The sequence below is a fragment of the Oreochromis aureus genome, linkage group 10 (assembly GCF_013358895.1).
Source record: "Oreochromis aureus strain Israel breed Guangdong linkage group 10, ZZ_aureus, whole genome shotgun sequence".
Taxonomy (NCBI): domain Eukaryota; kingdom Metazoa; phylum Chordata; class Actinopteri; order Cichliformes; family Cichlidae; genus Oreochromis; species Oreochromis aureus.
In genome coordinates, this window is record NC_052951.1 from 25,372,833 (window position 1) to 25,398,579 (window position 25,747).

General features: G+C 40.2%; 1 protein-coding gene across 2 annotated transcripts; it reads left to right on the forward strand.

Moving 5' to 3' along the window:
• The first annotated feature begins 22,467 nt into the window (after nucleotides 1-22,467).
• On the forward strand, nucleotides 22,468-24,674 carry LOC120442203 (RNA-binding protein 33-like). 2 transcript variants are annotated; one of them, XM_039618109.1, is made up of 2 exons: nucleotides 22,468-23,302; nucleotides 23,483-24,674. In XM_039618109.1, exons 1-2 carry the CDS (start codon nucleotides 23,104-23,106, stop codon nucleotides 24,481-24,483), a joined length of 1,200 nt encoding a protein of 399 aa, XP_039474043.1. In that variant the 5' UTR covers nucleotides 22,468-23,103; the 3' UTR covers nucleotides 24,484-24,674. The 2 variants fall into 2 exon arrangements, with proteins under 2 accessions (XP_039474043.1, XP_039474042.1); XM_039618108.1 differs by having other exon boundaries at nucleotides 22,508-23,482; nucleotides 23,573-24,670.
• The last annotated feature ends 1,073 nt before the right edge of the window (nucleotides 24,675-25,747 follow it).

Sequence of the window (25,747 nt, forward strand, 5' to 3'; positions counted from 1 at the left end):
ATCTGTTATCCTATAAATCCCCAAAGCACTTAAACTCCACCAATAAATTCATTTCAGCCTCAGAGAAATCCTTTGGAATTACTGTTTTTTTCCCCTCTGCTGCACAGTTTTTATTGTGAAGAAAGACAGGAAGGGCAAAAGAATGAGGGGGCAATCGCAAGCTGCAAAGGTCCTGGCCCGGATTCAAACATGGTTACATGATACCTGCTTCAGCCAGCAGGATGATTAAAGAAATCTAAGACTTTAGTTGTGCCTCCTAGAAAGCTCTGCCACCTTCAAAATATAAGATCCAAATAAATCACAAACACAAGGAAAGAATAAAGCAGCACACTCCGTTTACTTTTATTCGCAGGTCAAACTCTTCCAGTGGCCCAAATATGAGCGTGTTTAGCTGAAATTTATGTGTCGAAATAAATTCCAGATTTGACCTTTGACACTGCATGCTGCTACGTCAGGTCAGACTCAGCTTTACAGCGAAAGGCAAAGTACACAAATAAACGAGCTAGTGTGGAAGTCATAAAGCAGATAAGAGCTGTGCTAATGCCAACTATGTGGTCAACTGGTGGGACTGCCTCAAAATGTGTGTGTGCATGTGTGGGGATATAAATCAGTTTACATGGGTACACTGGGTGGGAAGTTTGGGGCACCTTGTTTGGTTTTTGGGAACCAGTAGCAAGTCGTTATGACATAAATCTTTAAATGTAAGTGTAAAGATGTGATTGGGTAAGAAGGGATCATGCAAGTAGGTATGAAGGTAGACCTTGAGATAACAAATAAAAGCCAATATAATGTTCCCTGAGGTAGAGGAAACACAACTTTGTTTGTGTAACTGTTAGCTTGCAAAGTACAGCAGCACAGCCCAGATCCCACAAATGATTAATTCGAGGTCGCCCTCCAAATTTGGCTTGATCTGGGGTCAGAAAGTGAGGTGTGTATGTGTGTGTTTAGGCCTGTGATACCTGTGTTTTGGGAGGGAATAGCAGCGTTAATGATAATGCTCCTTGTTGTTGTGCTAATGAGATACAGTTGGGATTGCTGCCACTTCAATTGCTTCACACACTCACTACACAGTTCTTACAATGAAACCCATTGACACGCCCCTAACTTAGAATGCACCGAGTTTGGAGGAGCTAATGTCCGTTTGCTTGGCCGAGCTGCTTCACTTTGAACACAGCACAGTTATTAGTGTCTCCCACAGAAGAAAGAGAATTTGTGGCAAAAGAATTGAGGACTGTTAAATTATAAATAAGACTGCCAGCAGTACACAGACCAAACATTTAAGCCACATGTATTCTATTTACACTAAAAGTCATTTAAAAGGAATTTAAGTTCTCTCTCGGTTGGCTGTTCTACAGTCAAAATTACAGTGGTTCAGGTCAAAATAAGAGGCACCATTTAGATTTTAATTGGAATATTTATTATGCTTATATGATTATTCCAACCATTTAAAATGTGCTATATAATTAGGTCAGGGATTGTGGATGTTATTTACAATACATGTGACCTTTGAGTTTGTGGGTCTTTTCCACTTCCACTACAATATCTGTGACCTGCAGTTTCCAAAGAAAGATATAATCTTTTGTAATTGTTATATTTTACGTACTGTCTTAAGCCAACTTGTATTTCTTCATACTTGAAAATTGAAGCATTAACGTCAGTATTTGGTATGACCACCATTATTCTTCAACACAGATTGAACTCTCTTAGGCAAACTTTCTAGCAGTTTTAGGGAATGGTCCTCTGGGGTTCTCCAAGGGCATACACAACATTTCTCTGGATGTTGGCTGCTTTTGTTCTGTTCTCTGTCAAAATGATCCCACACTGCATCTCTGTGTTCGTCCTGCTCTCAGCTCAGTGCTCAATACTGTTGACCATAATATTTTAGTACAGATTAGAGTATGCTGTAGTTATTAAAGATACTGTGCTGCAGGAGTTTGAATAATATTTAATAGACACAGTTTTGCTCATGTAAATGCAGAGTTCTCTTCACACATTTCGATTAATTATGGAGTTCCACAGGGTTATGTGCTAGCAACAACTCTGTTTACATTCATTAAAAGGCAAAGCATACATTTTCTATACAGATGATACGCAACGCAAGTCAAATGATACACGCCAATCAGTTAAACTGTAGGGATGTCTTAAGGACAAAGAACTGGATGACCTCTAATTTCCTATTTCTAAATTTAGGTAAACTGAACAATTTGCATTTAATTTTTAATTAGTGTATCTTTACTTCTGTCTTCCTCACCTCCTCAGCCGGTCACAGCAGATGGCTGCCCTTCCCTGAGCCTGGTTCTGCTGCAGGTTTCTTCCTGTTAAACAGGAGTTTTTCTTTCCCAATGTCACCAAATGCTTTCTCATAGGGGGGGGTTTCTTTGTATTATTTTAGGGTCATTGTGGCCAAAAAGCTCAATATTTGTAGTGTGTAGACTCTGAAGCAGGGCTGCTTCTTCGTAGTCCCTCACAGTCCCTCACGATGTAAAACTGGCTTCACTGTGGACAGTGGTGCTGGTGTTCCAGCAGTTTCCAGTTCATGGCAGGCTTGAGCCTTTGTTGTTCTTGGGTTGTTCTTGAACATCTTAACTAATTTCTCATCTGAGGGTGACAGTTTGGGTCTCCTTCCAGACCTTGACAAAATGGCTTGTACTTACATACAATTGTTTGAACAGATGAACTTGGGATCTGCAGTTTTTTAGAAATGGCTCCAAGAGACCTTCCCCACTTATCTTAATCTACCGTTCTCCTTCTTAGATCTTTACTGAGTTCGTTGGACTCTCCCATTGTTCTGAGTATTGGTCAATACATTGAGTGCTTTCAAACAAACCCCTTTATAATGACAAAGAAAAACTGCCAGTTGTAGTCAATTATGATCACTAATGGTTCAAACAGCTCAAACAGCTCAAAGAAATCTTTAAAAGCCAAAATTAACAGGATATTCATGACCATATTGAGTATATGTAAACATCTGACTACAATGCGCGCATATCCTCTCAGGAGAACTTTGCATTTAGCATCATATTCAATTGTTTATGTCTACTTTAATTTCTAGACATAAACAAATGTTATGTAACAGATTACTCTGAGTTTTTAGTATGTGAATACTCATCAGCTGATAGAATCGGATACCTTAGATAAGGACTCCTTCCCCCTACACAAGGAACCTGACCTTCCATACCACCTCTTTATCTGATGACATCAGTGATACAGCAGATCCCTCCCGACTCTCATGGAGCCTCCAGGTTCAGATAACTTTGATAGCTTGTTGCCTGAAGATGTTAATGGGGAATACCAGAGCTGGTTGGTGCCTGACAACTGATAACAGATTGGAAAGGAGGAGGGGCCATGTTGGGGTGAATGCTAATCACTTGGGTGAGGTTAAGTTAGGAGGGTGCATGCGTGTATGGAGGGAAAGTGAGGTGGAACAGAGGTCAGGAGGAATGTGCAAGGTGTGGCTGGTAGCTCATTAGGCTGTTTCAACCAAAAGAGACTCATCATAGGAACATCAGGTCCCATTTAGATTTAAATTTTGGACTGTTTAACTGATGCTTCCCGTAAAAACGACACTCTAAAAGAGATAGTTAACCTTAAAATCAAATTTACATATTTTCCCTTGCAGTGGCCTTTACCCATTTCAATTGTTTTGAGTGAAATGGTCAGCTTTAGAGATGAAAAATGTTTGCCTTCTTTTGAATATAACTGGGATTAGATGCCACTTACCAAAAAATACATTTCAAAAGGTCAGAAGAAATCATAGCATAGTTACCCAAGGAAAAGAAGAATCCACAAATTTTGTTGTGAGCATTTCTACAAAACGATACCCACCAAAAGCATCACAGTGATGAGACTTTACAGTGCCAAGATGTAAACATTAATGAGGTGTAATAATTGGTAGCTGCACGTTTCCTTCTACTACATGCCCCTTGAAAAACCATGTATTTGACTCTGGAGTGAACTGCCTCTTTAAGTTGAAAAGCATATCTTTTACTTCTAGGCCCTGCATTCAAATTAAAGGCTGGATCATAATTTCAGGTTAAAAGTTGCTGTTTTGAGGAAAAGTGGAGCAAGAAGCCAGAGGCAGAAGAAGTGTTGACTCAAAGGATAAAAAGATTCGCCCACATATCTGGTCACTGAAGGCTCAAACTATAAAGTGTTTACAGTGGAGAAAAACACATTGATGCTTTCTTTTCTTTTAGAACATTTCATAAGAACTTCTTCATATTTTGAAGTCTTTAAACTGTTGAAATGGCAAATTTTTTGACTTGTTTCATGATGGTAGTAGAGTGCTGTCATTCTGAAATCTCCCATAGGTGACTGCCATGTATCTTTTCTATTTGCTTTGTGTCTTCAAAAACAGCCTTGAATATAAAGCTAGAAACACAATAGATGTGAACCACATAGTGAGGATTTCTTTTTTCATTTCACATAGTCTTCAACTAAACAAAAGACTAAATCATACCGAACCGTCGGCTTGCGGCTTCAGTACAGGTCAGCTCCTCTCACTAACTCCCACACTCGTAGACTGCTGAAGCTTTCATTGTTGTGTATTTTTGTTAATCATTACCTGCGATGTTTGCAACACAATGGAACGAGCTGAGAATATGGGCTTTGTGATGCAGGGGGAACGTTGCTTCCAAAACACAGAGCTGAAAGGGAGACAGAGCAGAGAAGCAGAGAGGGAGGGAGGGAGAAGAGGGGAAGAAGAAGAAGAGAGTGGGCAAAGAGGAGAGTCTCTACAGCTTAATACATGCCATCTGACATATTGGTATTCTTTGCAGTTTAAACACATGCTTTGCATCAAAACTTTATGTTGAAAGGGAAGATTAAAAAGTTTATAAAGACACAAAGCTGTGTTGGTTTTGGTGAATCACATGTAGAGTGCTGTGCAAAAGTTTCGAGCCATTTCTCATTTCTTTATATTTTGTGTCCAAGGCGCCTGATGTTCTTGTAATGTTTTTAAGGCGTCATTGTGCAATACAGCACAGATATGAATAAATACAGAGATACTAAATTGATCCATTAGAAAATATTTTACATAGCGACTAGGGAAAGGCTAAGCTTAAAAAATTATTGTGGCTGTAGTTCTTAAAACAATAAGATGGACATTTATGCAGCTAAAAACAAATGAATATTCATGCTAATCTGTGCAATATATATGGTGGTCCGAGTGGAAGGTGGCTAGGAATTCACACGTGGCTAAGTCTGAGGTTTCAAGTAAAAGTCATAGTGTGACTTACAATGTGAGAAACACAGTAATCTCATTACTTAAACACAACTGAATGTCTGAATCATCATATTTTAGGCATTTGATTTGCTGATTGTGAAAAAGATGTAATTTCTGAACAGATTTGAGCTTATTCAAACCAGTTTTCAGACTTTAGCTCAATATAAGTCTTTCTTTAATTAAAAAAAGAGTGACCAAAACAGCTGCAGTGGCATTAACCTCTTCACCTTATTCTTATTTGAAGCTCAATAGAAGGCTACTCAATGAAGAGCTTTCCTCTTACTCCCCAGCCCCACACTACATACACCCAGCTGTTTACATGAAGATGGATATCAATGACAGCCACTGTTTTCCCTTGCTTCTTCTTCCTTTCTTCTTTGGTTCCCTAATCGCATCCAGCAGGGAACTTCTGCCCCCCCCTCACACACACAGAAGGCTGAACCCTGCCTGAACCCCGCTGCTTTAATTAATCTCACTGACTTTGTTAATTATTTGTTTGGCTGGCTGACTGCCTCTCTCTTTCTCCGTGTGTGTGCGCGTCCCTCTTTGAAGTATTTGGGATGTATGCCACAGCTGAGAATAGCCTAACCCCGCCAGCCCAGCACTGATAACCTCGCGCAGAGGAGGATAGTTTCCACTTTTTCTTCCCTCTGCTCAGGGCCAGAATGAAACAATTCAATTCAAACTGGGAATTTGACTTCATCTCAGGCTGCTCTGTACTGTCCTAGAGTGTTTTAATCTGAGAGGAAAGTTATTATAAAATATATTAATCTGGACCAAGAAGCTTATCTGATTCCAGAGTTTTCATGGATTGTTATTACTATGAGTGCACCAGCAAAAAGTCATAATCTGTAGTGCATCGATCATTGCACATAGAAGCGGCTCAGGGAGCAAGTCATATACTAATGTCACAAAAACACTGAGCATCAAATTAATATGAATGCTTCCTGTAGTCACACAGCACTTTATCCTGCACTTGGCCATGTGCACATCTATGACTACAACAATTTTAGAATCACCACTTAATCCAAACTGCATGTCTTTGGGCTGTGGGAGGAAGCCAGAGCATCCGGAAAGAAACCACCAGGAGGACATAGAAACTCCCCACAGAAAGGCCCCATTAAAAGTCTCTTAAGTTTAACACACAAAAAAATCCTTCCAATGAGAAAATTAATTGCATTTAATCCAGCCTCACCCTCTGTTCCACCTTTTTTCACAAAGCGACGTGTTCAGCGTTACCTTAAGAGATGCATAAGTGGCAGCCTGTCACCTTATTCCCGCTCGTCACATCGCTGCTGGTTTCCCACCTTGGCGCCATCATGATGGATGTCAAGTGTCTCGGGGTGTTGTGATCTCACAGCATGTGTTATTCTCTTAGGTGTAAATTTTGGCACACTGCTAGTCAATCAGGTGACTGAAGAAGCTCATTAAAGACACTCTGTATTGTTCCTGTGTTAGAGCTCTCGTTCTCACATCAGGCTGCGACATCGTGAACTTTATAAACACATCGAGGCCTTGCTAACAAGAATACATGCAGTTTCTCATTGTGTTAGGGACTATAGTGTAGTGGTTTACACATTCACCTAACAGGCAAAACATTGCTAGTCTGGTTCTGGGAGGAGGAGTCACAAATCCCTTGTGCGTGAAGTAGGGAGAGCATAAAAATTTGCAAAATCAAACATGTGGATCGAGACCTTGTGAAGAAGGGAGCAACTGAATGTAGCATCTAGTCTTTGTATTCAGTTGAACTGATTTTTCTTTCAACATAAAGCATTGTAAGAAATATTTCCAAAGCGTCACCAAAGTTTTGTACAGTTCATACTGTGCACTAAGGACAATATCTGCTTAACGAATGAAAAGTATAATTAACTTTTTGAATGCTAAATTTTGCCAAGTCAAACTGATTGGTTGGTATTGTATAATACACAAACCCCTTTGGCACCTACTGTATCATATTTGTGTAAATTAATATATATATTTTATAAAATATTAATAAGTTAATGAGGAAATGTTTTATTTCTACTGCAGTACAATACTAACTACAAGCATGTCAAATCGGTAAAAACAAACAAACAAACAAATAAAAAACACTTAGGACTGATTAAATTAATAAAATTAATTATTCAATATAAGCAATAAATCACACATAGGAAGTGCATTATTGAAAATTATATTTTAAGAACAACTCTCAAGTTATCACGAGTGATCACGTGTACGTGATTTAATGTTTGAAGAACTTCACATTTTCTGGCAATTTTTTCTTGGTGCAGGCTTTAAAGGATTAATGCATTAGCTTAAGCATAAGACTGCAGACCTCCGCCAATATTCCCTCCACATGAAGCGACATCTGGATCTGGAGAAGTTCAGACATGAAATGTCCAATTATATCCAGCGTCCTGTATTCAAAGCCTGCTGGGCACCATAGCGTGATTGCTTCTAAGTTTTGTGCACTGAAAATATTTTTTATATAAGTCTTTTAACTTTTTGAATGAACTTAATAAACTGTTAACTTTCTTTTTTAATACTTTCAGCAGCTCCCTTATTTACTTGGGGTCACCACAGCAGGTAGTACCACGTGCATGATTTGGCCGATTTTTTACGCATGATGCAACCCCAAAGGGATCTTTCACTTGTTAGGCAACTATGTAAGCCACTACACTATGAAACCACTAAACTGCTAACCTAGTGGATGTCATTCTTACCATAATAACTCAAATTATTTGAGTTATTAATGCCTTCATCCTCTTCCAGCCCCAGCACAACGATATCAAATTATAGGCTAACATCTCCACACAGTACTGACGCAGAGCCAGTTCTGACTGGGTTACTAGAGATCCAACATTTCCCACATTTCCGTAGGAAGAAAATCGTGGTGAGCAAAAATGTCCGAGCTACATCTGCAAATCATCTGTGAAGTTCTTCCCTTCTCATTTCCACAACTTTGAGCCCATCAGTTTTATGGTGCCATGCTGGTGCTACTGGTAATTTCTGTACTTTTCCTTCCCGTCATCCGAAACAAACATCTTCCAAAAACCTTTATGAGGAACAAATGTGACACGCAGCACTTTAACATTTCCCTTCTGTAAATACATGTATTACAGCATTGCTAAAGGCTTGCACACACTATATATGGCTTACTTTATAAAGAGAAATATGCATGTGTGTGTGTGTATATATAAAGACATATTTTTATGTAATTAATAGACTTGTGTGTTGTTACTGTTTGGCTGGCAACAGATGGATTACTGTCGCCCCAAACACACACAGTGTGATATACCCAGGATGTACGTGCAGAGACATGTTTGGTTAACCTCAACACTCGGGCTTGAGTGAACGCAGACCCCTGGCTGCTGTATTCTAGAGGAAATCCGGTAACGTGTTACATATGGGAGGTATTATTCATGATTACAGTTCAATAAACAGAAAGAGAGGATGGAAACGGATCTGTGGTCTGGCTCTTCCTCCTGACCTCACTTAACTGGAAATCATTTACTGTCTCTTCTTCTTCTCCTCTCTTCTTCTGACATCCAAATCTTTTTTCTTTAGCAGCCATTTTTCAAAAATATCAAATTATTTTTGTGTCTGTAAGGCACAAAGACATGTTTGAATTGAAAGGTGCCCACATCTCAGCTTTAGGTCCCATTAAACTAAAAACAAGCCTCGCTTTTTGAACTTTTTTGTCATGCACGAAGACAGAATCCCCTGTTTTCTGACAGATAATGCTGTGAATTGAAGACACACCAGGTTTCCTCTTTGAAACCTTGCAGGTCTTTTCTCCTGCACCACTGCAGCCTGCTGCTATGAAGACATCAAAGGTGTTGAACACTCGGTGTCACAGTAGCTTTTGCTAATGGGTCCGCCCTCTCCATTGGACCAAGAAGCGAGACACCCCCTGTTTCACATTAAGAGGCACGCTCTCCAGCCCTCCAGTGAATGACCCTCACACACCATGCAGTCCATGTTGGCCTCCATTGACCTAAAGCCTCAATTTAATACCCAGGGTTCATTATTCAAGGAATTTATCAGTGTTTTTCTAGGATATTAAAAACATGTGAACAAGTTAGCTTAAAAATGACTGAAAACAGCAGTCTATGTCAATCAATAAACAGGAAACAATAAGATTCACTGATATTTAACTGGTCAGAAAAAACCTAAAAAAAATACTCGTAACCAAAGATGCATAGATTAAATTATCTTATATTATTTTTTAGTATTTGGAGGAACCTTTTGATGAAAATACCCCGGTCTGTGTTTATTGGCAGCAGCTACTGCCGGATTCTGTTAAGTCAAGCATCTTCTTTATAGTTTTATACTGATTTAAGATTTCTGGGTTGCTGCACACCTCCAAAGTATCGAATAGGATGACAAGAATGAAGAATGGAGATGACACAAAATTGCATTTTTGTGTCATCTCACAGCTATACTGAATCTGAGAGGGGTAAGAAAAGAGGGATGGTGTTAATTGTTGGGAAGAAACAATTTGAAACTGAGAGGCTCTGAGAAGAAGAAAGAGAAAAAAAAAGATTTGTAGGAGAGGAACATCTGTAACTATTAGGACTTCTTTCTTTTCCCTCTTATTACAACACCAGATGAAGATACTTCATGCTTGGCTGGCATACTTCACCCTTTGCTCAGCACTCAGTGGCCAAAGCGAGCAAAGCACAGAGCTTTTGCAACTTTTTGCGTTTTTTTAATTTTTATTTTTGATGCTTTTGTGCAGATAAAACTCATCAACAGACATGTAAACACCTGTTGAAGTACTTTAAGTGCCTTTGCACTGTAGCACTAGGTTTCTTAAAAACCACATTTTGCCATTGTGACACATATACATATATATATATAAACACTCTGACTCACAAGGTGAAAACAATACTAGCCACACAGTTGCATCTTATAAAAACCATTATAGGGGCCAGTAATGTTGTTCTCTGAATATAGTAATTATTCGAATGCTTCAAATGGGAAATTACTTATTTTTTTTATTATTTTTACACACATCCGACCCCAGTAGCAACAAAAACTCTGTATGTCTCCTCACCTTTCTCCTACCTTCATGCACAAGTTAATGACCTCCTGTTAGTTGTAGACAGGTGTTTTCATCCCTGTGCATTTTTTTTTACCCTGCTCACGCACACATTGTTCTCCGAGATTAACCTTAAACTGCAGGAGGAGACTTAAAACAGCTCTGCTCAACATCAGGTTTGGCAGGTGGTCCTTTCTGCTGCATGCATTTGATAAGTGAAGAGAACGGTAGCCGTTATAATATTTGTTGCGCTCCACCAGGAACATTACAGATTTACAGAGCACTAGAAGTTAACTCTACAAGTTACCAGGAGCTGTTCTCTGTCTACATGAGTAAGTGTGCGCAGCTAAGTGTCACTGTAAGATAAATTAATTCTAAACATTTTACATGTTTGTCTAATGGGTGCTCCAAAAGTCACCTGTCATGTTTGGAGTGTGTTAAAGTGTGGACACAAAACCAGAGACAGATGGAGGCAGACTGCAAACTAAAGAGAGAGCCAATTGATTCCAGTTGATTAGAGTCCAAAAGTAAAAAACAAAACTGCAATACTAACTAGGGGAACCATGAGGCACAGACAGGGAACTCCAGAAAAACTGAAACAGTACAGGCATTAACACACACAAGCAGACTCATGGTTTAAATAGACACGTGAGAAACTCAGGGAGATGAGAAACGCCTGGGTAAGAGACACCGCTGAAACAAATCCATGATGACAACACAGAGGAAGTGAAACTAAAGACTTGACACAAAAGACGCAGGCTACCAAAATAAAACAGGCAATTATCAAAACACTGAGACAATGACACTAACATATTAAACCTGACACACGGGGGGGGGATACCTAAGTAAAGTAATATAAGATGTATATATATATATATATATATATATATATATATAATCGCTAAGTAAAATATCAAGTTAAAGACATTCACTGAAACTAAGAACTCAGACTAAAGACAGTGATCCAGAACGGACAAACAAACCAAGAATCCGATTGCAGCATTAAATAATAAATAATTCAAAAGTCCAAAACCTACAGGGATGACAGGGCAAAGGAAATCTTCTTGTGTTCCTACAACACATCCAGGTGTGGCTCTGCACCGAATCTCTTACTGAATCCTGCAGCAGCACAAAGTCAAATACAGACATGCATAAAATGTGCATTTCATTTCATGATTGTAGCTCTGTATATGTGAAAGATTTTAAGCTTAACCTTTTCTTTTACCCTCCTCAGATTAGCTGGAACTGCTATATATAGTATATTAACTAACTTCAGTAAATAGTTATGTTATGTATTTTATTTTACAGCACAGCACAGAAAAAGTAAAACTTGCTAAAAAAAAAAACAACAAAGTATAAAACAGTGCTGAGCAGAATACCATATACAGTGAAAAAAATTCTAAAGTAACAGGCTTATGTCATGTATAAATACAGTGGATGTCCATAAAGTACTGCAACTTGTGTCTATTCATGTGTCTATTTGGGCTTAAGATATTTATATGTCTGAATAAATGTTGTTTCAAGTTGATGTGATATACCCAAAAAGCATGAAAAATTTGTAAAAAAAAAAAAAAAAAAAAAAAAAAAAAAGAAGAAGAAGAAGAAGAAAAAACCCCACTTAGAACTCACTTAGCAACTTAAAAGAAGAGTAAAATTATTTATTCAATATAAGCAATAAATCACACTTATCAAGTGCGTTGCTTAAAAGTACATTTTAATAACAACTCACAAGCGAGCACACTTATGCTCTGAGTTAGTGATCAGATGTATAGCTTGCTATATTGTGGCATCTTTAAACATTATTGATCTCCTCTGTGTTCATTTGCAAACGTACATATATAACAATCAATTAATTATTTTCATTTAAAAATCAAAGAGGATTCTATGCTAAGAATAAGCAAGCACATTGTTAAAGAATGGTTCATTTGTGAAATTGGAAAATGGCAGAAAAATTGTTAAGATAACAAAGAAAAATTACAGAGCAAAATCACTTTGTTAAGTCCTTATTTTCCTATGTTTTTTTCACTCAATCCTTCTTGCATTTACATAACAGATCTACCATACCTGAAATGCAAACTGTTATTACGACAGATCGGTGAAGCCAACAATACCAAGTGTCCCATGTAAGAAAAGAGCTATTGATTAACACTTATATCGCTGATACTCTGCTCATTGGCTTCATAAAATAGCTGTTTTGAAGAATCTGTAGAGCATGGTTTTGCTAAATGAAAAAGTAATATGCACTGAGCATGAGGCTGAAAGCAGCTCAGATTCTTGATTTTCTGCAACACAAACTGCACGATCAGAGAAATTCATCAAACATGGCCTTTTCTTGCCTACTGTGTAATATACTTATTTTATTACAACACACATATCCACCATCACTCCACCTTCTCCATCTTTCCCTCCCTCTCTGTCCAGTCCTTCTCCTCATCCACACCCCCAACCACCTTCTACACTATTCAGAAGCCCCTCTACAGCATAGATCCTTCTCAGTAATCCCTTGGATCAGTCCATCCACCCCCCTCATCTCAGCCGTCCTTTGCTTATTAGATCAGGCCCTCTGTCAAAAAGCAGGGATCTGGGGCCTCATTGTTTGGCCCCTGATTAAGAGCTTCACACACTGGAGGATCAGGCCTTTACACTGAGTGAAGGAGAAGGAGTTGGGGGTAAGAAAGAGAGAGGATCTTTCTTTCTTATCGTCTTGGGGCGGTCTTACAGGTCACATTGTTGCAGGGCTCAGAAGGCTTCTTTTAAAGGTAGGCTGGATTTAAAGCACAATGGGATGTTAGACGATGAGGGATTTAAAACTTAAGTTTATATTTTTTCGGCCCGAGGCCTTACACTCATCCACAGATTGGAGATGTCCCTGTTCATAAATGTGAAGTGAGCTGCTTTGGCAGAAACTGAAGGCAACATCTTAATACAAAGTGATTAATTATGTAAAATCCTGCAAACAGCATTGTTACATATAAAAAAGGAAGCTGAAGGCCGGCTTTTATGTACCATGTGATCTGCTTTTTCTAACCAAGGCCATGACTTGAAGTATGTCCAAAAAAACTATAACTTCATAAAAGAGTCAAACAGCTAAGTATCAGATTTCTCGTGGTTTTGTATCAGCTCCTTAAACTTTTCCTTAAAATGAAGAGATGACGATCAGGAAGTCTCAATGGCGGGAACGTTGTTATCACCAGAGTTTTTCTCAGAATGGGGACTGTAACACGATTTTTGCTCCTCTTTTTAATACGTCTAAGAATAAAAAGACTTAAAAAAATTCTGCACTTTATATGGACTCATTATTCTGCACGACAATAAATGTGATACAGTTTTAAACCATCAAAGTATAAAGACCAGAGCATAAAGAAAATTGAACATTCAACTAGAAATCCTGTAGTTACCACATATACCATATTCACTTTGTGTTTGCTGTTCAGTAAAGTGAAACTACTAATCAATAGCTTGTCTTATCAGGAGAGAGGCAAACCCATGATCTTATTGGGGATTAGACCCATATACTAATTATCCTTGAGTGTAAAGAAAGACATTAGTTTGAAGGGACAGTGATGCGGCATTCCAGAGGGATTGGGAGGCCATGTGGGAAAAGCAAACCAAGTTGTTACTCTCAACAGTCTGTCTTCCCTTTATGTTCCTTCAGGGGGATATTCTTAATCTCACAGTCTCTCCCACATATTCTTAAATGACCGAGCCTTCTTTGCTATCACCATATTTATAAAAGGGTTCATTAAAGCTGCTTATTGTGGAATGATAGTGGATGTTAGTGTTATTCTTAAAAGCTTATAAAGCTGGACTCAAGTCATGAGAAGTGTCTGGTGACTTCCCTCCACAGTGTCCAGACTCAAAGTGGCACGTCAAGTAGAAAGCACTGCTGGTGAGCACGCATGTTGGGGCACCATAAATTCATCATCCAGGGTGACATCATGGTGGAACTCTTCTGGAATATCTCGAAGGATCTGAGGACCTTTATCTGCCACCCTGCCGTTGATCCCTTCTTACACCACACTGAAAAGGCTGAAGGTTTTGTCAGGTTTATAATTGTAATTTAAAAACAATGATATTCGATTAAAACAGTCAATTTAAATACTTAATTAATTAATTAATTTTTACTTCAGTTTTTTTCAGTTCAGATCACCGACTGATCCTTTGGATGACGCGAGTTAGTTGGCCTTGCATTGTTTCTCCTCCATGTCCTAAACAGCTCGGGGCTTACCTCAGGGCAATTTTAGGCTAAATTTACGTTACAAGGCCTTTGTTTGTCTGACTTCTACATTTGTTTTGCAGTTAAACTAATTAGCAAAGGAGTGGATTAAAGCGCAATCCAGTCAGTTGCCTTTGTCTTTTCGTTGCTGTCATGGTACTGGGTTGTTGACCCAGTGTTCAGTGTTTTGGACCTTTTTAATCTTGTTAATTCATTTTTGACTTTGAGAAGTGAACCTGTTTTCTGGATTTTATTAAGTTGGATTTTAGTTTAGTTCTTGAAACTAGAAATGTTAGAGCTGTGTAACTTCCCTACTATATTTAGAGGTCTGTAGTTTAGTTTTAAGCTACTTTAGGGTTATCAGTTATGTTCCCACTCCCATGGTCTGGTCTCTCTGTTTTGTTCCTTGGTGTCCCCTCCTGTCTGTCATGTCTCTGTCCTCTGTCTCTGTTCTTCTCCCTGTGTTTCATCCTTTCTCTCCCCCAGTCTGTTGTGTGTTTCCATGTTTTGTTTTTCCAAGTCTTGGTGCCAAGCCTGCATGTCCTTGTCTGAGTCTTGGTGTGCATGCTACTTCCTGTTTTATTTTGACAGTCCCTCATCTCATGTGCATTGTGTTCGGTTTTGGTTCCCCTGTCTCTTTATGCCTTATTTGACCCTCCTGTGTTCCCATGTGTCTCCACTTTCCCTAATCACCCTCATATGTATATATTGTGTCCGTTCCCCTTTGTGTTTTGCCGGAACGTCAGTTTCAGTTCACCTCCCGCCATGGTCCATGTTTTATGAGCCATGTTCCGTTCGTAGTTGCATGTTAGGAAAGTCTTCTTTTTGCCTTTTGTTTGTGTTTCGTGCAGCCTTAAATAAATGGCTCGCCTTTTGTTAAGATCAATTCTGACTTCAAGCATCTACTTTTGGGTCCAAACACACGATCTGCACACGCAGATCATGACATTTGCCTTTGTTATACCGCATACTAAATTTGTGGCATAATTACAGGGCAATTGTCTGTATCTTTGTCTGTTTGTGAGGACGTTCCAAACCATCATAGGGAAGACATTTGTGCATTGTAAGGTCATTTTAGATCTTTGTCACAAGTTCAAAAGGGTTAAAACTACCTGCAAGGCTGAGGTTAGACCCAAGATCAGGTAAGAATGAGGGCATGGTACAGGTATGAATAAGGCATTGTGTTCTCAAAGTAAAGGTTAAAAGAAGGGAGGTTGTGAACAGATAATGTCCATGAAGGTCCTTACAAGAAAAGAAAGTCTGTATATCTGTATAATTGTATTTCTTTAAAACACACACAGGTGGATTCCCGCTCACTGACAGACAAAGAGTGACAGAGACAGAAACTCATACAAAGAGTGGTGGTGATAAACATGAAGCAGGATTTCTGTGGATGTTTAGATTCTGCTGCTCAACCAACCATAGATAAATACAGTCCAGAGACACCTGGGAGGGTATCAGAGCCTCCATCAGGTCTCCAGGAGCTACGGTCAGATTCACCTCATTCTCTCCTCATATAACCATAAAGCCTGGTTGTAAATACGGTGGTCAGATGGTCAGATTATTGTGGTAAATATCACAAAGTCTACTGGAATCGCAGCTTACCTGTCTATATTGTCCCTCAGTCACACAGGCCTAGAGACCAGTTGGTGACCACCTGGCAACAACCAGTCGCTAGGGAAAAATGAGTATTCACCAATCGGTTGTAAGTCCCAGCTACACAGGCCTAAAGACTTATCAGTGACCGCATGGTAACCACTGGTCGTTAAGGAAAATGTTTATTTCCCTTCTATTTGGCAAGTAGTTGTTGTTGCTAGGTGAAATTGGTTGTAGTCTCCCTTAGAAACTCCTGTAGTTTGTATGGAAGACATTGGCGTGTCTGAAAACTACTTACTAAGTGATTCTTGAGTGTTTACAGGTAACTGCAGGTGACTGTGGCCTGCTAGTGATTAAAACAACCTCAAGGAAGTTTTTTTCATCTAGCGAATATGTTTTTTTTCCCTGAAGGTTGCTGCTGGGTCATTGACTATTCTCTAGCTCTGTGTGTGAGTTTTAATAGTGTTTTAGCACTGAGATGATTTGTAACAACACTGCCTTACATCCCAGTTCATCTATTTCTAAATTTATGCTTACTGTTAACTAATAAATGTTAGCATGCTAGTGTAAGAGGTGTTCAGTTTTACTAAAACACCTCATTTCTTTTTGGATTTTAATCTCCTGCGTGTGTGTTTTGAGTCTGTGTGAGTGTGGATATGCTCCATGTGATTACATAAATATGTCCACATGTGCTCCAGTGAGGTATTTCCAATACGGCCGCAGATAGGTTATGAAAGTTTGTTAAAAGGGACATGAAATGCTACACATACAGAGGCTAATTTACATCATGTATGCCTGCTCTTAAAAACTGACCTCCATGTAATGCTGTCTGTGAAGTTGGATTTGAGAAATAGTTGCTTAAAGTTAAAATATGCTAAGAATTGTGCTGGGAGACACTTAAAAGAAGTGGGGGATCTATTGGTTTTGTGAGGAAAAAAAAGATGAGAGGTAAGTGTGTTAGCCTAACTATTAGCCTAAAAATCCGTCATCAGTATTATATAAATCATGATAAAACATGTTTTGGGTTCCTGCAACTGGTCCGTCGGGTTATTGTCTCCCCAGAAACACTTCCCTTGTGCTTTTGGAAATCTGTTTTTTTCCTATTTCTGTTTTCGTTTTTCCTATTTCTGTTTTGTTTTTTCCTATTTCCATTGTTGTTTTTCCTATTTCTGTTGTGTTTTGTGTGCTTTTGCAGCGTTTTTCTTATTGCTGGTGTTTTCTTAAGTTGCGGTCCGTTTGGCCTCTCATGGCCACCGTACCAATAGCTTGTTTATGCTCACCGTTCTTGGCCTTGTGAATTTCTACATCACAGCTACTGATGCAGACCGTGTTTTGGCATCATTTCGCTTCTCCTGAATTTTATAACTTTGCCCTTTTCCTGTTGCTGCTACAACAGCTATTTTAAAAATGGCCAAGCTTGAGCAAGGACTGTGAGCAATCTGAGGGATTTATATGACAAACATGTGCGGGAGCAGATGACACAGAACTCATGGAGCAAGATTGCAAATGGACAAATGAATGAATGGACGAAGAAAACATCTAGCTTCATCATTGAACACAACGCATAGCACACACACAAGAGTTACGCTATCATGATAAAGTTGTTTAACATATTATACATCCTCATAGAGGAGCTAGAATGAATGTGTTTAGGTCCACTTCACTAGCAAATGTGACCTATAGTAGTCCTGTGAGTCCATTTTAACAGATATTTGCAAACTTTTCACTTCCAGATACTTAATGTTCAACTGGACAGCATGAATACAGTATTTCTGTAAATGTAGCCACAGTGAAGCTCCACATGAGCAGGAGGGAGTAAAATACTTTACTCAAGGGGAAATTACTGGTAGCTCTTTCCCTCAATCTATTCTTCTCCTGGCTCACCAGGGTATCCAAGCTTGAGAATCCTCATTTCTTTCCCATCCCTGACAAAAGAAACCCATCGCTTCCCTCCACACCACCATCATAAATATCTCAGTTCAGAGGTTGACAGCTCAAGCTTGATTCATTTTCACGCATGTACATATTTGGACTGGATCCCTGTCAAAAACAATTATAATGGTCCCACCAGGATTTCAAACCAACCCCCTCCCTCCTGAGAGGCGTCTGCTGTCAAGACTGCTTGGATGATTTTCCGGAGTCGGGGTGTCCACATCTGTGCCTGATTAGCACAACAATAAGGCCCAGCACCCCCGACTTAATGAGAAGGCATCTTCAGCTTGGACTCGAGAACCCCTCTGACAAAGATGCCATGCAACCACTACACACAAGTGTTTTCCTCCAGATCCATTAGGCAGAAACCTGCCATCGCTGGAAAACAGACATGTAACCGAAGCAAAACACCCTCGAAGTATGAGGCTGTAGTAATTCTCCAGAAAAAAAAAGGTCTTTGTGCTCTCACCGGACAATAATGTAAACTGGAAAATAAAATTAGGCTAGACGTGGGACCAAGTGAAAAATGAAAACATCACCCATCGCCAAAATTAGAGGGGAAACCTGGCTCTGCATTGTGCTACCCTCGGCCTTTTCATTTAAACAGCAGCTTGTGATGCTCTGTTTTTCTAAAACTAAATTACCAAAAAACTTTCCCATCTGTGCAGCGTGTAGTTAAGGTTGCCTGAAATGCCTTTTGTGTAAAAGAGAAATAAAATTACACAGGAGATGCTCGCAGACTCACAAATATACAGACACGTACTGTATGTTTAAATTCCTGGTGTTCCACTGAAGCTGTGAGAGCAGCTCACTCAGTGGTAGACACAGACAACAAAGGCCTCTTGTGTGTGTGAGTGAGTGTAGTTGTATTACTCGTGTTTGGGAGACATGAATCTTTTTATGGCGTAACAATGCTTTCCTTTTGGGAAAAAAGAAAATAACATGAAGTACGAAGATCTGTTTAAGGTTGCAGTTAGAGTTGGAGTATCGGTGGTGTGTGTGTGTGTGTGTGTGTGCTGTGGTGTGATTGTGAGTGTGTGCGGTGGTGAGGGGGTCTCTTTGTTTTGGGAGTAAGGCTGCTTTATTTCCTAAAAATTAAATTCCCATTCAGTAAAGCTGAAAAAAGAAGCCAAAAATGAAGTGCCTAATAAAACCTGCATTCTTTCTAATGACCAGCTGGGGGCAGCTGCTCTGGTTTTCGAAAGATATCTGATTGCATAAACGTCTATGAGAAAATAATCATTGACATGTGACCTCTGCAGAGTATCTTGGTTGGACAAGCAACTCCCACATAACTGTGCTGTGTCCCTCACTTTCTCCTTCGGACCCATTTCATGCTCATGACAAACGCTAGAGGTTTCAAAAATGTGACTTAACAGTTTAATTTGTCACTTTAATATGTCATCTTTAATATACAGTTCATGGTTTCAAGGAAAACCTGAAATACGGGGGTGACCTGGGAAAGGCTCCAGCCCTGTCCACAATCCTAAATGGATGGATGGATAGATTCAGAGAAAACATTTTCATTCCCACCAAAAAACCTTACAAGAAGAGCACTTAGAGAGCAAGGGTTACACAAAGCTACACTACACTAAAACTTTGAGGTTCATGTTGTTTTATTACAGTATGATGACGTAAAAAGATGCATTGGACAGCTTTCTCCATGCTGTTTCATATGATTTGTTACTCTGTATGGTTTTTTGAATTTTTTTCTCCAACCTTGACATCGGGTGCTAACAATGAAGGTCAAGGTCAAATGCTTAGCCAACCTAGGTACTCATGTACCCCAAGTTTTTGTATATTCTGAAGTTTGAAGACGATCCATATCGTCAGGTGCAGGCTGTGTAAAGATGCCCCAACACAATCCAGTACATGACAGCAGGGTGGAAGACATTAGGCAGAGCATAGATGCAATGCCATAATCAAGTGGCCGGCATAGTATACAGGAACATCTGTGCAGAGTATGGCCTGGAAGTCCTGAGGTCAAAATGGGAGACGCCCCCTAAGGTGGTTGAGAATGACTGTGCTAAGATCCTGTGGGACTTCCAGATACAGACTGGTGATGGCTAACCAACCGGACATAGTAGTGGTGGACCAGCAGAGGAAAGCAGCTGTAGTGATAGACGTAGCGATACCGAATGACAGCAGCATGAGGAAGAAGGAACACGAGAAGCTGGAGAAGTACCAAGGGCTCAAAGAAAAGATATACATTATATGCAGAGTGTTTTTACAGATTTTTTCTTCTTTTTCATATTTGACTTGATGAGACTTTCACCAAAATTAAATCAGCTCAATATATGTAGACTGCAAACAAACAGACTAACAAATGGAACCGATTACATGCTCTTTCCCTTTTGGGGTAACAATTAAAATTATATGGTTTTTTTAGTTTTGTGACATCAAGTTAAGTTTAAGACTTAAGCTTAATCTATACTTATTTGTTTAATCTATGCAGAGTGTGCAGTGTAGCCTATACAAGAGGCCAATGCCATTGCCAGCATTTATACATATATGGACAATAATAGCAAGAGTCTCTTAATGTCTGAATTCAGGTGGTTTGAGTCCCATGAGAGTCCCTTGAGAACGGCTCTTTGTAAAGAGCTCGGTGAATATAAGCTTGGTACTGTAATAACATGCCACTGTGGTAACAAGTCAGTTTGTGAAATATCTTCCCTCGTAGATATTCCACGATCAACTGTGCTTGGTGTTATTGCAAAGTGGAAGCACTGATGAAACACAGCAACTCAGCCACAAAGTGATGAGGCAGGGTCACAGAGTGCTGAGGCGCACAGAGCGTAAATGTCGCCAGTGTTCTACTAACTCAATAACTACAGAACCCCAAACCTCCTCTGGCATTCACATCAGCACAAAAATTGTGCCCCAGGAGCTTCGTCGCATGCTTTTCCATAGCCAAGCAGCTCAGGTGGCCCAGTACTTTTGTCCATATAGTACGATTTGAAGAAGTAGACACAAATGGTACCAGTACCAGTCATCATAGACAGAGTCAGTGTAGTATATAGTCACTTTTCAAAGGAGATCTGTATCAGGTTATGGCACAAGTTACGCCATAGATCTTCAGATGGGTTTGTAACCTATGCTCTAGAGCAGGGGTCTCCAACTCCAGGCCTCGAGGGCAGGTGTCCTGCAGGTTTTAGATGTGTCCTTGATCCAACACAGCTGATTCAAATGGCTAAATTACCTCCTCAACATGTCTTGTAGTTCTCCAGAGGCCTGGTAATGAACTAATCATTTGATTCAGGTGTGTTGACCCAGGGTGATATCTAAAACCTGCAGGACACCGGCCCTTGAGGTCTGGAGTTGGCCACCCCTGCTCTAGAATCTCACATAAAGATTGAGAAATACCTCAAAAAGGTTTAGTTATAGTTTGGGTTTAAAATGAGGGTGTGGTCATTTGCTTCTTCGTTAGTGAATAGGGATGGGTATCGTTTAGGTTTTATCCGATACCGGTGCCAAACCGGTAATTTTGAAACGGTGCCGGTGCTTAAACGGTGCTCAAACCGGTGCTTAAAGAATGGAGAACACAAAATTGGTCCAAAACCTCTCATGTTCAGCTGTTTTTTGTAAAAGATAACAATGTTAGCCTTTTCTGCAGCTATAGGGCATATATGGTCTCACTCTTGGCTGGAAGCAGTGCTTAAACAATGGAAAAAAACACAAACTTTGTCCAAAACCTCTCATGTTTAACTGTTTTCCACTTTTTCTTTGGTCATTTTAGCCTTTTTGGCCAGGGTGAAGGAGTATCTGCCATCAAACAAGAAGACAGCCGCATGTAACTACGACGGTGTTTGCTAGTTCACCTTACATGCATTATTTTAATAACGTGGTTAGCGTACTCAACGTTAATTACACACAAACAACATGAAGCTACTCACGCAGAGGAGGAGACGGCTGCTGCTGCCATCATCATCCGTCATCATTTCTGCTACGCTGACAGGGCTGGGGCCAGGACTCTCCTCTTCGGGTTTTGGGGATGTTGCTAACTCCGGGTCCGATAACAGGCACCACACCCGCAGTAGATGTGCACGGTGTGAGGTCTCGCAGCAAGCTATCAAACACGGCGCATTTCTCGGCTTTAAAAAAAAACGCTATGCGTCGCCAGGTGTTTCATCAGATTTGAGGTGTTACCTCCTTTGACAGTATCACAGTATCAGCTTAAAGCACTTGTTGCAGGCTGCTGAGTTTGCATCTTTGCTGTGAAGTACAGCCAGACTTTTGATCGCTTCGCTTGGGCATTTTTAATCTGTAGCTCTGCTCTAAAAGAACGACGCGTACCTGGCCCCGCCTACTATCCTCGGAAACGTAAAATGATTGGCTAGAATTGGCTCAGGAAGAAAAAAGCACCGAAATAAAGCACCGAAATGTGCGCTGCTTTTCGGTCTGGTTACTACCGTTTATGGCACCGGACACCGGTGCCATCCCTAGTTGTTACACTGGTAATGCCAGGAGAGGCAGTATCGGTTCTGTAAGAAAGTGGAAGAAGAGAGCGTCCTGCAGGAGGCAGTGAACGGACACTGATGTTATGAACATGTGGCTAAGAGAAGGTTCAGAAAACAAGTAGCAACAATATTCCTGTGTGAGGCTCAGTCATTTCATTTTTATTTTTTGAAGATGCAACATCCTAAAGGTGTATATAGAAAACATGTTGATCCTGAAGCATTGATTGAAGCTTCTGAGCTATTTGTGTAATCTTCTCCTGAAGTTCTCGGGTAGATTTGGCCTTTCCATTGGGAATTTAACATCTCATACAAAGTTAAAGACTTTTATTTGAGTTTGGTAGAATTCTATTTCAAAGAAAAACAAGACTCTCTGCTAAGTGGATGACATCATGCTCCATTTGCACTCCATGACATCAAACTCCAGATCAAAGGATCAAAAGGAAATTGAGCAATAACATTCTCTCAAAAGTCCTTAAATAGGACACCAGCATGCACTCAGTATGTCTCAGAACTGTGCAACTGTATAGGAACACACCACGAGCCATCCTCTAGACAAAGATTTGACACGTTCAGTGTATGCAACAAAACACAAACACAAACCCCGATCGAATAGAAAAAAATATCATTCGACACTGTAAGACCGAAGAAAAGAGAAATGCAACATATGCAGCAAAATCTTGATCCCCAGGAAGGGACCTCGTCGGCCGCTGTTCACCCTAAGCAGCAAAACCCAAACCAAAGAGGGAAAAACAAGGCACCAAATGAGGGGACTCCATCTGATGCTGCCAAACCAAAGGGTGCAAACCCAAACCCCAGACCCAGAAACCCTGGACCCAATCGAGGGCCTTGGCCACATCAGCCCAATGCCCACTTTAAACCCAATAATGGGCCTGGGCAACATTGGCAAAATCCACGGTTTTTGCCAAGACAAGGGCCTTGGCCACATCAGCCCAATGCCCACTTTAACCCCAATAATGGGCCTGGGCAACATTGGCAAAATCCACATTTTTTGCCAAAACAAGGGCCTGTGCCACATCAGCCCAATGCCCACTTTAAACCCAATAATGGGCCTGGGCAACATTGGCAAAATCCACGGTTTTTGCCAAAACAAGGGCCTGTGCCACATCAGCCCCATCCTGACCATAACACCAACGATGGGCCATCTCAGCCACAGCCTCACTTAACACCAAATGATGGCAGTCGTCCATACAATGAGACTGATGAACTGGGTGCGCTGAGATTCCACCTGCAGGAGGCTCAGAACATGTGCAAAACCAATCTTTATAAAATGACAGCTGCAAACCACAAAGCTGCTGCAGCTAAAACTCAGAAAGATTGGCTTCGCTTTCAGCTACAGTGCTGCAGAGGAAACGCTCAAAAAACCATCCTTGAGCTCCAAAAACAGCTGGAAGAGTCTCGTAGAAAGACACCCGAGGAGAACTTCACCCCTGAGGTGAGTGAGGCTCCTGTTGAAGACAGCAACACAGCTGTCACAGCTGCAGAGCTGAGTGTGGATGCTTCAACACAAACTGCAGAAGCTCCACACACAGACTCTACAGATGTGAAAACCGATCGAGAAGCTGAGTTGGAGATCCAGTGCAAAAAACAGCAAGAAGAGATCGAACAACTCCGTGAGCAGCTCCTCAAAACTCAAAAGACTCTAGAAGAGGAAGTTGCAAAGCGTGAAGATCAGGAACAAAGAGCCAACTGTGAGCTCACTGAGCTGAAAGACAAACTCAGCACCAGTGAGGCTCTTTGTGAAAAAAATGATTTGAAGGCACAAAACTTAAAAGAAGAGCTGGAGAAAACCAAAGCTTCCCACCTGGAAATCGTGGAGAAGCAAAATCTGGGGAACACAAAAATCTGCAACCAACTCCGGCAAACAGAAGAAGAAAAGATCTCACTTCTGGAGTTTTTGCAGTATCTGCAAGAGACAACCAAACCAGAAAGTCCAGAGGCCCGAGAAGACAAAGTGCCAAAAGAAAAACCAAAAAAGAAAACGAAGCGCAACTGGTTTTTGAGACTATTCACTTAAGTGACTTCCACTCCGTCTCCTATAAAATCACAGTAATATACAACTAAATATTAACAGTCACTTCCAGTGCCTAAACATCCATTTAAAAGCATATTTGCTTTAATATTTAGTTGTGTATAACTTTGTCATCGGTTCCACCACCCCCAACCGGTCGCGGCAGATGGCCGCCCCTCCCTGAGCCTGGTTCTGCCGGAGGTTTCTACCTTTTGAAAGGTAGTTTTTCCTCCCCACTGTCGCCAAGTGCTTGCTCATAGGGGATTGTTGGGTTTTTTCTTTAGTTCAGTTCAATTCAATTCATTTGTATGTAAATACTGTTGGATTGAATTGAACTGAACTAAAGAAGATTTTTAGGAGACGGAGTAGTCACTGAGTGAACCAGGGTATTATAACATCTTACCCATAAAAAACTACAACCAATCAAATAAACAATTGGATTTAACAAAACATCTGAAGTGTGAACATTTTGTCTCATTTAAAACATGTGAAAATGTCCAATTATAACAACCTAACAGAAGAAATAAAAACGTTTACATCCTGGTTGAAAACATTGTTCTGTGAATGATATCCACTGTGTCTGTGTTGTTGATGCCTTTTGGAAAAAAAAAAAGTCTAAAGTATTGTAGTTGAGTACAGCTCCAGGTTTTGTACAGAGTACTTTCCATTTGCTCTAACTTTACTCTGCTATCTCATCAATAATGGCTTTGATCATCATCTGTTCCCTGAATGCAATTGACACCCTCTTCTCAACGAGAAGCCTGGGCTCGGGTGGGCCTGAGTGTCCTGGAGGTACTTGCCCTGCCGGATACACAGGTGGCCAGGTCGTGTGCCTGGCGGGACTGTCCAAAAGTTAATAGCTATGTTTGCAAAGCCCTTTATTAAAATACGCTTTCATGACTAGTGACTTTTGAAACGGTGCCGGTGCTTAAACGGTGCTCAAACCGGTGCTTAAAAAATGAAGAACACAAAATTGGTCCAAAAACCTCTCATGTTTAGCTGTTTTTTTGTAAAAAGATAACAATGTTAGCCTTTTCTGCAGCTATAGGGCATATATGGTCTCACTCTTGGCTGGAAGCAGTGCTTAAACAATGGAAAAAACACAAACTTTGTCCAAAAACCTCTCATGTTTAACTGTTTTCCACTTTTTCTTTGGTCATTTTAGCCTTTTTGGCCAGGGTGAAGGGAGTATCTGCCATCAAACAAGAAGACAGCCGCATGTAACTACGACGGTGTTTGCTAGTTCACCTTACATGCATTATTTTAATAA

Coding starts and splice junctions, on each gene's coding strand:
- LOC120442203 (XM_039618108.1), top strand. CDS start 23,104: ATGCAACATATGCAGCAAAATCTTGATCCCCAGGAAGGGACCTCGTCG. Junction 23,483..23,572: donor AAAACAAGGGCCTGTGCCAC/ATCAGCCCAATG, acceptor GGCCTGTGCCAC/ATCAGCCCCATCCTGACCAT.